This window comes from Passer domesticus, chromosome 21 (genome assembly GCF_036417665.1).
Source record: "Passer domesticus isolate bPasDom1 chromosome 21, bPasDom1.hap1, whole genome shotgun sequence".
NCBI classification, from domain to species: Eukaryota; Metazoa; Chordata; class Aves; order Passeriformes; family Passeridae; genus Passer; species Passer domesticus.
In genome coordinates, this window is record NC_087494.1 from 3,625,094 (window position 1) to 3,636,737 (window position 11,644).

Here is an 11,644-nt window from a genome sequence, read left to right on the forward strand (position 1 = left end):
TGCTCCTGTGACTTGCTTTGCATAACGGGATCCTGGGAGGGGCAGTGTTGGGTGAGGGAAGGAGGAAAACCATGTTTAGTGAAGGTTGCTGTGTCCACCACAAGGTTTGGTTGGTTTTTTTTGTTTGCTGGTGAGCTGCAAACAAATGGATGGCAAGAAATTGTGGGATCCAGAGGAAGGGAAAGATGAGCTGATTTTTCAAAGCTGAGGGGATGATGGAACGTCCAGAACCTCTCAGTTCTGGATTTCCAAGTGACTTGTGTGTGTAGACCTGGGTTAAACTTCCCTAGATCACATGCCAGGGACCTGCAGTGTCTGGGACGCTGCTGGGAGCGCTGGCCCAAGGCTGGTGACTCCACTTGGATGAGTTTTAACCACACGGAACCAGGAGCTGGGAGGAGGGATCAAGCTGCTCTGCAGGGGTGGTGGCTATTTGCATAGATGCTGCTGACTTGAACCTGGTAACGCCAGTGCTCTCCTCCCTCTGCAGCCCCGGACGGACGAGCGGAACGTTTGATAATGAGGTGGTGATGATGAACCATGTCTACAAGGAGAGGTTCCCCAAGGTAACAGCCAGGAGCGTGTTGGTGCCTCCATGGCATCCTGGCAGCACCTTCTCCTCCCCGTGGGAGTGTGGAATGCATGGGTGGATCATGGGGGGTGTTGGGGACACTGGAGACACAACAAACCTGTGGTTTAGTAACCACACAAGAGCCCTGTCACTCAGGCAGGCAGAGGTCTCTGGAGGCTTTGGTGGAGCTTTTAAAGTCTGTTGGAAGCTTGGTCCCAGGTGGGGCCTTGTGTATGTGGATATTTGAGCTGCAGGAGGTGGTGGGATGAGATTCTGGGATGGCCAAACCCAGTGCAGGAGGTAGGATGTGACCCTGGCTGGTCAAATCTACTGCAGGAGGTGGTAGGATTAGATCCTGGCTGATAAAATGCAGTGCAGGAGCTTGGTGAGGTGAGATCCTGGCTGGCCAAACCCAGTCCAGGAGGTAGGATGAGATCCTGGGTGGTCAAATCTACTGCAGGAGGTGGTGGGGTGAGATCCTGGCTGGCCAAACCCAGTGCAGGAGGTGATGGGGTGAGATCCTGGCTGGCCAAACCCAGTGGAGGAGGTAGGATGAGATCCTGGCTGATAAAACCCTGTGCAGGAGGTGATGGGGTGAGATCCTGGCTGGCCAAACCCAGTGGAGGAGGTAGGATGAGATCCTGGCTGGCCAAACCCATGGCATGGGGTTTGTGTTCCTGGCCATCACCGTGCACTCTGCCTTGCAGGCCACAGCCCAGATGGAGGAGCGGCTGCAGGACACCATCACAAACTTCTCCCCGAGCAGCACCCTGCCCCTGGCTGATGGGGTGCTGGGCTTCATCCACCACCAGATCATCGAGCTGGCCCGGGACTGCCTGGCCAAGTCCCAGGGAGCCCTCATCACCTCCCGCTACTTCATGGAGCTGCAGGAGAAACTGGAGAAGATGCTCCGAGACGTGAGTACGGGGCAGTTCCCTGCCTGGTGCCACCTCGTGAGGCCACCAAGAGACACCTGGCTTCTGTCTCCATTCCTGACAGGCTCAGGAGCGTTCTGAGAGCGAGGAAGTGAAGTTCATTGACCAGCTGGTGAGGAAGCTGCTGATCATCATCTCCCGGCCTGCCCGACTTCTGGAGTGCCTGGTAAGACATGGAAGCTCCTGTCTTGTCTTTCATGGTCTGTGCCAGCCCAGAGAGGAGGCAAAGCCTCCAGAATGCCCCTGGATCCCTGGAAGTGTCCAAGGCCAGGTTGGACAGGGCTTGGAGCAACCTGGGATGGTGGAAGGTGTCCCTGCCCATGGCAGGGGAATGGAATAAGATGACCTTTAAGTTCCTTTCCAGACCAAACCATTCTGAGACTCTGTGGTTTTTGGTTGTTTTTTTTTTTTTTTTTTTTTGTTGATTTTGCTGAATTTCTAAAGCAGTGACCTTGGGCTGTGGTTCCTGATGAAATTTTCATCTCCCTTAGTTTTTCTTCCAAGGCCAGCTACAAAGCTACTTTTTTTTTTTTTCATCACCCTTGACCTGGGGAATGATGAGTGAATGATGCATCCAGGGCCTGTCCCAAATTACAGGTGTCACCTGCAAGGCTTAGAGGAAGAGTTTAACTTTGCAAAATCTCTCTCCTCAACTGTGCTTGGTTTTCCCCATCCAGGAGTTCGACCCAGAGGAGTTTTACCATCTCCTGGAAGCTGCAGAAGGACATGCCAAAGTTGGACAGGGAATAAAGACTGATATTCCCCGATACATCATCAGCCAACTGGGGCTCGTCAAGGACCCACTGGAGGGTAGGGAAGCACTTGGCCTGGGGGCTCTGAGGTCTGCAGCAGGATGGGGACTCCCAGTTTGGCCACTGGTGATCATAACTGAGCACTGGGAGGTGTCAGGGAGACCTGCGGGGGTGAGGGAGGTCACAGCAGGACCAGGACAATGGCCAAGTCCTTCTGGCCAGCCCCATGTCCCTCATTATTGCTTCCAACACATTCAGCAAAGCAGATTAAGCTCAAAAACACTTAATCTGTGGCCCTGGGGGGGGGGGGAAATAATAATCCCTGGAGAACGCAGGAATGACTATTAAAAAAAAAAGAATTATATAAATGTTTAACCTCGTGTTGAACCTCTTAACGTCATGACCTGAATTTCTCCATACGACAGCTCGAGCAAAGCATGTGGCCAAATCCCCGCGGGGTCTCTGAGTTTGGGGGGAGAGTGGTAGGGCAGGGGGTGATTTTGGTAGGTGTTGAGCATGAGGAAAGTGAAAACCATCCCTGTCACCTGCAGAAATGGGGCAGCTGGATCACTTTGACAGCGGGAACACCATCACACCGGAGAACGATGACGCCTGTGAGGTGAGCGTGGTCCCACCTGCCTGTCCTACCTGCTGCCTCCAGCTTCCTCCCACCTCACCCCTCACCAGAGCTGTCTTAGACTGGGAGCTGTTCATTTTGGATTGTCCCCAGGGGTGATTGATGTATTCAAGGGGAAGATCTCACAGGCCCTCATTTGGCTTCTTGAGTGGACAGGGCTCAGAGTAGGCTCTTGATTTGCAGAGCATCTCAGGCTTCTGGTTTGGGGTTTGTGACTGGAGAGGGCTCTGGCAAGAAGAAGCTTTTGGAGGTGGTACATGATGGTGCTGGGTGAATTCTTGCTTCATTAAAAACCTGTGTGTTCCTCAGAGCCAGCCCTCAATCCCTGTGCCACGGAGGAAGCCCTGCGAGGGGGACTTTGAGACCATCAAGCTGATCAGCAACGGGGCTTACGGGTGAGTTGGGGAGTTCCTACCCATTGTCTCCATCTGTAAACAACTCAAAAGCCCTTCTTTGTCCATGCCCCATGGTGTGGGGTGGTCAGTGCTGGTGGCTGGAGGGCTTGTGTTGAGGTCCAGCTGTTCCTCCAGGGCCGTGTACCTGGTAAGGCACAGGGAGACACGGCAGCGCTTCGCCCTGAAGAAAATCAACAAGCAGAACCTTATCCTGAGGAACCAGATCCAGCAGGTGTTCGTGGAGAGGGACATCCTCACCTTTGCTGAGAACCCCTTCGTGGTCAGCATGTTCTGCTCCTTTGAAACCAAGCGACACCTCTGCATGGTCATGGAGTACGTGGAAGGTGAGAGCAGGACTCGGGGCTGGACGGTGCAGGGAGGAGGGGAGGAGATCAAAGCCTGAGCATCAAGGACACCTCCTGGACATCTCCTGCCCTGCTTTGCTCCAGGGAGCAGAGGCAAGCACAGGGAGATGATTTTGTGATCCTGATCTCCTTGATGAAGGTGGTGACCATGGTCACCTAGGAGAGCGTTTGTGCCTCATGCCTGGGGATCAGCTGCTCAGAGGGGCTGGCTGGGAGCCTGCTGGTCCTGCTGCCTTCCCTGAGCCCCCCGTGTTCCCACAGGGGGGGATTGTGCCACGTTGCTGAAGAACATGGGCCCGCTGCCCGTCGACATGGCCAAGATGTACTTTGCTGAGACCGTTCTTGCACTGGAGTATCTCCACAACTACGGCATCGTCCACCGGGACCTCAAACCTGACAAGTGAGGGTGTGGGTCAGGTCTGAGCAAGGGTGGGGCTTTGAATGGGGAAGGGAAAGCCAAGGGGGAAGGGCAGAATGGGTTTTGTTCCCAAGAGACTGGTTCTGTGCCGTTGCATGAGGACCAGAGGCCCTGGGGTGCGGCTGGTTCGTCTCAGGTCTCCCCAGAAGCAAACAGCAGCATTGTGGAGTGTCTGTCTTCTCCTGCAGTTTGCTCATCACCTCCATGGGCCACATAAAGCTGACGGACTTTGGTCTGTCAAAGATTGGCCTGATGAACATGACCACGAACCTCTACGAAGGGCACATGGAGAAGGACACGCGGGAGTTCATGGACAAGCAGGTACGAGCTGCTCGTGGCTGACCTGCCATCACTGGGGTCCCAGATAACCTCGGGATTTGTTGCAAAGGCCACTGCAGAGGTGTCAGCCCCTGCTTCCCACACAGGTGTGTGGCACTCCGGAGTACATTGCCCCCGAAGTCATCCTCATCCAGGGCTACGGGAAACCCGTGGACTGGTGGGCCATGGGCATCATCCTCTACGAGTTCCTGGTGGGCTGCGTCCCCTTCTTCGGAGACACCCCCGAGGAGCTCTTTGGGCAGGTCATCAGTGGTGAGTGCCAGGGACAAGTCTGTGTTCCCAGCAGCCAAGGCTCATTTTTTAACACGTGGAACCTTCATTCCTTCCTGTCACCCTCGCTGAACAGTGAGGAGGCTCCTCAAACTTTGACTTCCCACTTTGGGAGGGCCCTTCCCCTGCTGCAGCTCCCGAGTGACTTTCCTGTTGCCCAGAAGTGTCCAAACCCTTTCAGCCACCGCAACCCCCTTTTCCTTTTTCCTTGCAGATGAAATTATGTGGCCAGAAGGGGACGAGGCTCTCCCTGCAGATGCCCAGGACCTGATCACACGGTTGCTGAGGCAGTGTCCCCTCGAGCGCCTGGGCACTGGTACGCATGGCAGCCCCCTCAGGGGCTGACCTGGCACCTTGATTCCCATCAAACTTGTGTGGCTTTGAGTCCAAAGCATGTCCTACCACACTGAGGGTGCTTGGGGGAGGTTTCCTGCTCAGGGTTCCCTCCAGAAAGGCTGCACAGGGCTCCTGTCCATCCTTTTAAAGCCATTTGATCTGTGTGGAGGACAGACTGTGCTGTTTGGGGTGGGAGTGGGGGCACTCTGTATCCTGCCCCATGCCCCTGACATGGGTTTCTGTGCCTGGCAGGAGGTGCACATGAGGTGAAGCACCATTCCTTCTTCCTCCATCTGGACTGGAACGGGCTGCTGCGGCAGAAGGCTGAGTTCATCCCCCAGCTGGAGTCGGAGGATGACACCAGCTACTTTGACAGTGAGGCCAAATCCATCCCTCTTCCACCTCTGCCAATCCATGATCCCAGCTGCACTTTGGATGCTCACATGGGGGATGAAAATCTCCTGGGTGAAGCTGGTCTCTTTACAACCCAAGTCACAAAACAACCACAATCCTCTTTCCAGGCTGCTCACCCTTACCTGCTTCCTCCCCCAAAACTCCCCTGGGATTTGGGGCTGGGCTGTCACCCTCTGGGTGTAGATCCCACCTGGCCCCGCTGCAGGCAGGACGTGGGGTGCTGCAGGCAGGGTGACATTCCTTCCCCCTCTGGCTCTTGCTTTCAGCTCGCTCCGAGAGGTACCGTCACTTGGATTCGGAGGATGAGGAAACCAACGATGAGGAATCATCGGTGGAGATCGGGCAGTTCTCCTCCTGCTCCCACCGCTTCAGCAAGGTGCTCCAGCCCCTCCTGCAGCATCCAAAATGCTTTGGCACCGCAAACAGCGTAGCTGTGCCGAGCATCGCTGTCTTGGCTGACACCACAGCACCCAAACTCCCAAATTTCTGCTCCATGCTGATGGCTCCTCTCCTTCTCAGGTGTACAGCAGCTCAGAATTCCTGGCGGTCAACTCCACCCTGAGCCTCTCCTCCTCCGAGCGGAGTCACTGTGATGACAAAGAGGAGCGGTGGGACCGGCACTCGGGAGATGAGGACAGGAGCCGGCCAGCGGGCACTGAGCCCCGGTGCGTGGCCAGGGGGGCTGCACTGCTGCTGTGGGCTCTTGCCAGTGCCCAGGGCTTGTGCCAGCACCAAGGGTTTGTGCCAGCACTGAGGGTTTGTGTCAGGACCAAGAGTTTGTGCCATCACTGAGGGTTTGTGCCGGGACCGAGGATTTGTGCTGACATCACGGGTTTGTGATGGCACTGCAGGGTTTGTGTTATTTCCGAGGGGTCAGTGGGAGGTGTCCTGGGGATGCTGCAGTGGCTCAGTGCCATCTGCCTTGCCCACCTTGGCTTGTCCTGAGCCCTCCTGCTCTTCCCACGCAGCCTCCGCTCCTGGACGTCCGGCAGCTCCACGCCGTACACCTCCCGGCACGAGCGCAGCCGCAGCCCCACGGCGCTGCCCAGCACCCTCAGCCTGGACACCATGCCCAAGTTTGCCTTCTCCTCGGAGGATGAGAGCCCTTGTGTGGCGTCCAAGCCAGAGAAACCCAAGTTTGTGGTGGGAGACTCTGATGCAGGGACTGGCGGCACGGTGAAGCAGTCGGCGTTATCCGGTGCGTAGGCTGTGGGCACCAGTGTGGGGTTCTCTGGGGGCAGCCAAGGTCCTGCATGGCATGGGGTGGCTTCTCCACATCCCCAAGCTCTCCCTTCTCCCCTCTGTGCAGCTGATCTGGTCAGCCTGAACCGCATCCGCCTGCGGAGCAACAGCACCGGCACCAAGAACTCGACTCCCCGGAGCCTGGAGCCGAGCGGGGGCCGCCGGCTGAGCACCCAGAAGGATATGCCAGAGAGACAGAGAGCCTCCCTGGGCAGCCGTGTGCCCAAATCTGCCTCTGTCTCAGCCCTGTCCCTCATCATCACCTCAGGTCTGTGTGCTGGGTGATCTACCCTGCTGGATGGCCACTGTCACGTGTCTTTGCTGGACTGAGGTGGCTCCTTCTGCTTGCAGATGACTTCGGTGGCAGTGCCCTGATGAGCCCCATCTCCCCTCACTCCCTCTCGTCCAACCCCTCTTCCCGGGACTCCTCCCCGAGCCGAGACTCCTCGCTGGCCATCGCCAGCCTGCGGCCGCCCATCATCATCCACAGCTCGGGCAAGAAGTACGGCTTCACCCTGCGAGCCATCCGCGTCTACATGGGCGACAGCGACGTCTACACCGTCCACCACATGGTCTGGGTACGTGCCCGGGGGTCTAGCGGTGCCTTTCCCAGTGGGAAAACCCCAGGAGGAGGCTGGCATCCAAATTAAACCGCTGTGTTTGGGTTGCAGAGCGTGGAGGAAGGGAGCCCTGCTCAGGAGGCCGGGCTGAGGGCAGGAGATCTCATCACACACGTGAACGGAGAGTCCGTGCTGGGTTTGGTCCATCGGGACGTCGTGGAGCTGCTGCTGAAGGTGGGTGACCAGAGCCACTCTGCTGTCCCAGGACATCAATTCAGCAGCTCCCTGGCATTGCCTTTGCTGGCAGCTGAGGCAGGAGCTGGCTCAGATCTGGTGCTGCAAAGATTTGTTTTCCATCCCTCAGAGTGGGAATAAAGTGGCCCTGCGGACCACCGCCCTGGAAAACACCTCCATTAAAATCGGTCCTGCAAGGAAAAACAGCTCCAAGACAAGGATGGCACGGAGGAGTAAAAAGAGCAGGAAAAGGGATGGCCAAGACAGGTAGGTAAACTGGGATAAAGTGGCATTTGTCCTGGTGTGTGGGGTACTGGGGGAATGCTCTGGATCTGCCATATCAGGGTGGCCAGTGGGGTCTGGTCCTGCCAACACTGGGTTGGATGCTCTGGATCTGCCACACTGGGATGTCCAGTGGGGTCTGGTCCTGCTGCCACAAGGTCAGCAGACTTGAGACCAACAGCTTTAAGGAGAAGCCAAAGTCATTCCTGTCCCTCCAGCAGGAGAAAATCCCTTTTCAAGAAGATCTCCAAGCAGTCGTCGGTCCTGCACACCAGCCGCAGCTTCTCCTCCGGTCTCCATCACTCGCTGTCCTCCAGCGAGAGCCTCCCGGAGTCCCCCACGCACAGCCTGTCCCCGGGTCCCACGCCGCCGTGCCGCAGCCCCGCTCCCGACCTGCCCTCAGGTACCCCAAGGGGGGATATTGGCTCGGGGCAGGGCAGGATGCTGCGTGTCCCTCGGGGAGGCCGTGTCCCTCCACCCCTACAGTGACCTTTTCTCTTTGTACGGCAGATGCTGTGTCCCCTCAGAGCACCTCTCCCTCCTCCAGCACCCCAACGTCACCCGCCGGCCACGTGCGCCCCAGCTCCCTGCACGGGCTGGCCCCCAAACTGGGTGGGCCACGCTACAAAGTGGGACGTCGCAAATCCACCAGCAGCATCCCCCCCTCGCCCCTGGCCTGCACCCCTTCCTCGGCCCAGCGCCCGCCTTCCCCCCAGCGCTCCCCATCTCCGCTGCCTGGGTACCCCAAAACCCCGCATTCCTTCCAGGGCAAGACCCTGTCCCCCCCCACCATCGTCCGGCAGAGCTCGCGGCCCCGCAGCGCCGACTGCCCCCGCTCCCCCCTCCTCAAGCGCGTCCAGTCGGCCGAGAAGATCGTCACCATCCTGGCCGAGAAGAAAACGGGCGGCGGCCGCAAGCTGGGGCTGGAGATGCCCACGCTGGATGGGGAGGCCATCGCGGAGGGCGACGCGCCGCCGTACCCCGCGGAGCACGGGTACCACCCCGCCAGCTCCCGCCTGGCAGAGCGCCACGACCGGGACCAGGAGATGGTGGTGATGCGGCGCCTGAACCTGTCGGAGCGCAGGGACTCCTTCAAGAAGCAGGAGGCGGTTCAAGAAGTGAGTTTTGACGAGCAGGAGACGGCGGCAGGAAGCGAAGATGGCGGCAAGGGTGAAGAAGGGCAGGGCGCGGAGCCGCCGCCGAAGCCGAAGCCCGGCACGGTGCCGCAGATCGCGGTGCAGGGCTCGGAGAGCGACGAGCAGGAGCCGGCGGTGGCCGAGTGGGAATGCCAGGGCTCCTACCCCATCAGCAGCACGGAGCAGCCCAGCAGCAGCATCTCCTTGCCGTGGTGGGATGGGTGTGAGCACCGGGACCGTGGCTCCCAGCAGCAGCGGAACTGCGGGCAGGGATCGCCCGGCCACTGGCAGGTGCCAGCACAGGGCCAGGAGCCAACGGGTGCTCATCTCCCAGCTCCCCGGGGCGTGTGGAGCGGGGCCAAGCACGCCTGAGCCCCACGCTGGCACCAGGGATGGTTCAGCAGCATCCCAGTGCCTCCCCAGCACCCCGTTCTGTGCGGCAGTTCCATGAGAAAAATGTCCCCGGAGCCACTCTGGACCCTGGCCGGGCCGGCTGTGCCCCGGCACCTCGCCCCCCTGGAAGGCTTTTTGTACTCCCTGAAAGATGCTCATATTTTTATAGAGACGCAGGAGCTTTTCCGGCAGCGGCGTTTCCCCAGCTGGGCCCCAACCTCTGTGTACAGAAAGGACTCGATGCAAATATTCCTTAATTAATTTATTACTTTTTATAAGCTAAACGGGCAGTGCAGGACTGTCGCAGGGGCCAACCCAGCTCTGGGAGTCCCAGCCTTTCCCGTGCGTCTCCCAGCTCCCAGCCCACTGTTTTCTAACCCACTCGCTTTCCCCTACTTTTAAACTTCAATTCTAGCTGGAAACACCCCAGATCTCCTAAAAAAGCCCATAATTCTAATATTTAAAATTAAAACAAAACCCCAAATCCACAGCAACATCCCCGAAATGCTGGTGCTCCAGGCTGGGATGCAGAGGGGGGATATGCTTTGCATATGGATCATCAGATGATGTGCATATGGATCATTTTATAAGCTTATAGGAGATATAAAAAGGGTTTAATTATTTTATTTGGAGATTTTATAGCCACCTGGCTCCATTGGCCCTTCCAGGTGGGGAAAACTGAGATATTCCCCCGATGGGAATACTAATGGGATTTTTAGGGTCAGTTTTTGCTCTTTCAGAAATCCCACAAAATCCCATGGTATTGGTTGATCAGTGCACAGACACCTACAAAATCCCAATTTATTTTTTATTTTTTCTTTAATCTCCCCAACCCAGTGAGCACCTGTGCTGCTTCACTTGCAATTTGGGAATTTCACCCCTTTCTCTCCCCACCTCGTTGCTCTTTTTCCAACAAACAACAGCTCAACCCAGCATTTCTCCCCCATTTCTACCGTTTTCTGGGCTATAAACGTTTCCATTTGTTGATGCATGTTCTGGCCCCCCTCCCACACCGTGGTGGTGACAGGGGGACATCCCTGGTTTGCCAACCCCGCTGCCATCAGGTGTCACCGTACCCCCGGTGGATTTTTGGGCTGCGTGTTGGATTCTTTTGTGCACGTGTGGTTTGTGCCAGGCTCTGTATCCCGCTTCTCCCGTTCAACTGGTGCTGTTAAACCCCCCCAAAAAACGAGCAACCAGAGCTGCTCTGTGTTTCCTTTGCTTCTTCCTCCACTCTCTGTATGAAGGTCTTGGAAAGGCAGCGGGGTTTTGGGGAGACACCGGGCACCCCCTGCCCACTGGCACGGTGCCATGGGGGGGCTTGGCTGTGCACTGCTGGCGTGGACAGGGTGGGAAGAGGATTTTTTAAATGGGAAATGTCTTCAAAGCCAAGGGGACTGTGTCTTCCTGCCCAGTGCCCGGCTCTGTTTGTACCTTTGGGAAGTTTTCTGTTGGATTAAAATTGTCCCTTGCGCTGAGTGTGGTGTCCAGTGGCACTGGAGCGTGCAGGGCAGCGAGTGCCCGCTCTGGGGGCGATGGCAAGGGGTGCCCGGGGTGCCAGCACAGCTGGGAGGGGAGGGGAGGTGGCCCTGCAGTGGCACCGGGGTGGCTGGCACCCAGCCTGGCTCCAGTACCGGGTCCCGGTGTGGGTGCTCAGAGCAGTGTCCCTCACTGCAGTGACCTGTGCCCAGGGTAGTGCCCCATGCTCGGTGCCCTGCCCCACTCCAGGTATGCCCCATTCCCAAATCTGTGCCCCATTCCCAAATCCGTGCCCCATTCCCAAATCCGTGCCCCATTCCCAAATCTATGCCCCATTCCCAAATCTGTGCCCCATTCCCAAATCCGTGCCCCATTCCCAAATCCGTGCCCCATGCTCTGTCCCCGGGCCATGCCCAGCGCAGTCCTGGTGCAGTGCCCTGTGGCCGGTGATGTGCCCCGTTCCCGGTTCAATCCCGGCTCTATCCCGGTTCAGTCCCGGTTCAATCCTGGTGCTGTGCCCCGTTCTCGCTTCAATCCCCGTTCTATCCCTGTTCAATCCTGGCTCTATCCCGGCTCAATCCCGCTTCAATCCCGGCTCAATCCCGCTTCAATCCCGCGTCAATCCCGGTGCTGTGCCCCGTTCCCGGTTCAGTCCCGGGTCAATTCCGGTTCAGTCCCGATTCAATCCCGTTCAATCCCGGCTCAATCCCGGCTCTATCCCGGTTCAATCCCCGTTCAGTCCCGGTTCAATCCCGGTTCAATCCCGTTTCAATCCGGGCTCAATCCCGGTTCAATCCCGGCTCTATCCCGGTTCAATCCCGGTTCAATCCCGGCTCTATCCCGGTTCAGTCCCGGCTCTATCCCGGCTCTATCCCGGTTCAATTCC

General features: G+C 57.7%; 1 protein-coding gene across 8 annotated transcripts in view; it reads left to right on the forward strand.

Annotated features, from left to right (window-relative positions):
* The window catches only part of MAST3 (microtubule associated serine/threonine kinase 3), a 29,491-nt gene extending 18,734 nt beyond the window's left edge, over positions 1 to 10,757 (forward strand). For 5 of the 8 annotated variants that reach the window (XM_064396291.1, XM_064396289.1, XM_064396290.1 and 2 more), the window contains 21 exons: positions 491 to 566; positions 1,279 to 1,488; positions 1,571 to 1,672; positions 2,184 to 2,316; positions 2,810 to 2,877; positions 3,205 to 3,290; positions 3,426 to 3,634; positions 3,917 to 4,055; positions 4,262 to 4,394; positions 4,499 to 4,664; positions 4,897 to 4,998; positions 5,271 to 5,393; positions 5,699 to 5,808; positions 5,952 to 6,097; positions 6,401 to 6,630; positions 6,742 to 6,942; positions 7,026 to 7,252; positions 7,346 to 7,468; positions 7,599 to 7,735; positions 7,969 to 8,153; positions 8,261 to 10,757. In XM_064396291.1, coding sequence (XP_064252361.1) covers positions 491 to 566; positions 1,279 to 1,488; positions 1,571 to 1,672; positions 2,184 to 2,316; positions 2,810 to 2,877; positions 3,205 to 3,290; positions 3,426 to 3,634; positions 3,917 to 4,055; positions 4,262 to 4,394; positions 4,499 to 4,664; positions 4,897 to 4,998; positions 5,271 to 5,393; positions 5,699 to 5,808; positions 5,952 to 6,097; positions 6,401 to 6,630; positions 6,742 to 6,942; positions 7,026 to 7,252; positions 7,346 to 7,468; positions 7,599 to 7,735; positions 7,969 to 8,153; positions 8,261 to 9,258 — 3,904 coding nt within the window. In that variant the 3' untranslated portion in view covers positions 9,259 to 10,757. The remainder of the gene's footprint in view (positions 1 to 490; positions 567 to 1,278; positions 1,489 to 1,570; positions 1,673 to 2,183; positions 2,317 to 2,809; positions 2,878 to 3,204; positions 3,291 to 3,425; positions 3,635 to 3,916; positions 4,056 to 4,261; positions 4,395 to 4,498; positions 4,665 to 4,896; positions 4,999 to 5,270; positions 5,394 to 5,698; positions 5,809 to 5,951; positions 6,098 to 6,400; positions 6,631 to 6,741; positions 6,943 to 7,025; positions 7,253 to 7,345; positions 7,469 to 7,598; positions 7,736 to 7,968; positions 8,154 to 8,260) is intronic. The other 3 variants (XM_064396295.1, XM_064396286.1, XM_064396293.1) reach the window with 2 other exon arrangements.
* The last annotated feature ends 887 nt before the right edge of the window (positions 10,758 to 11,644 follow it).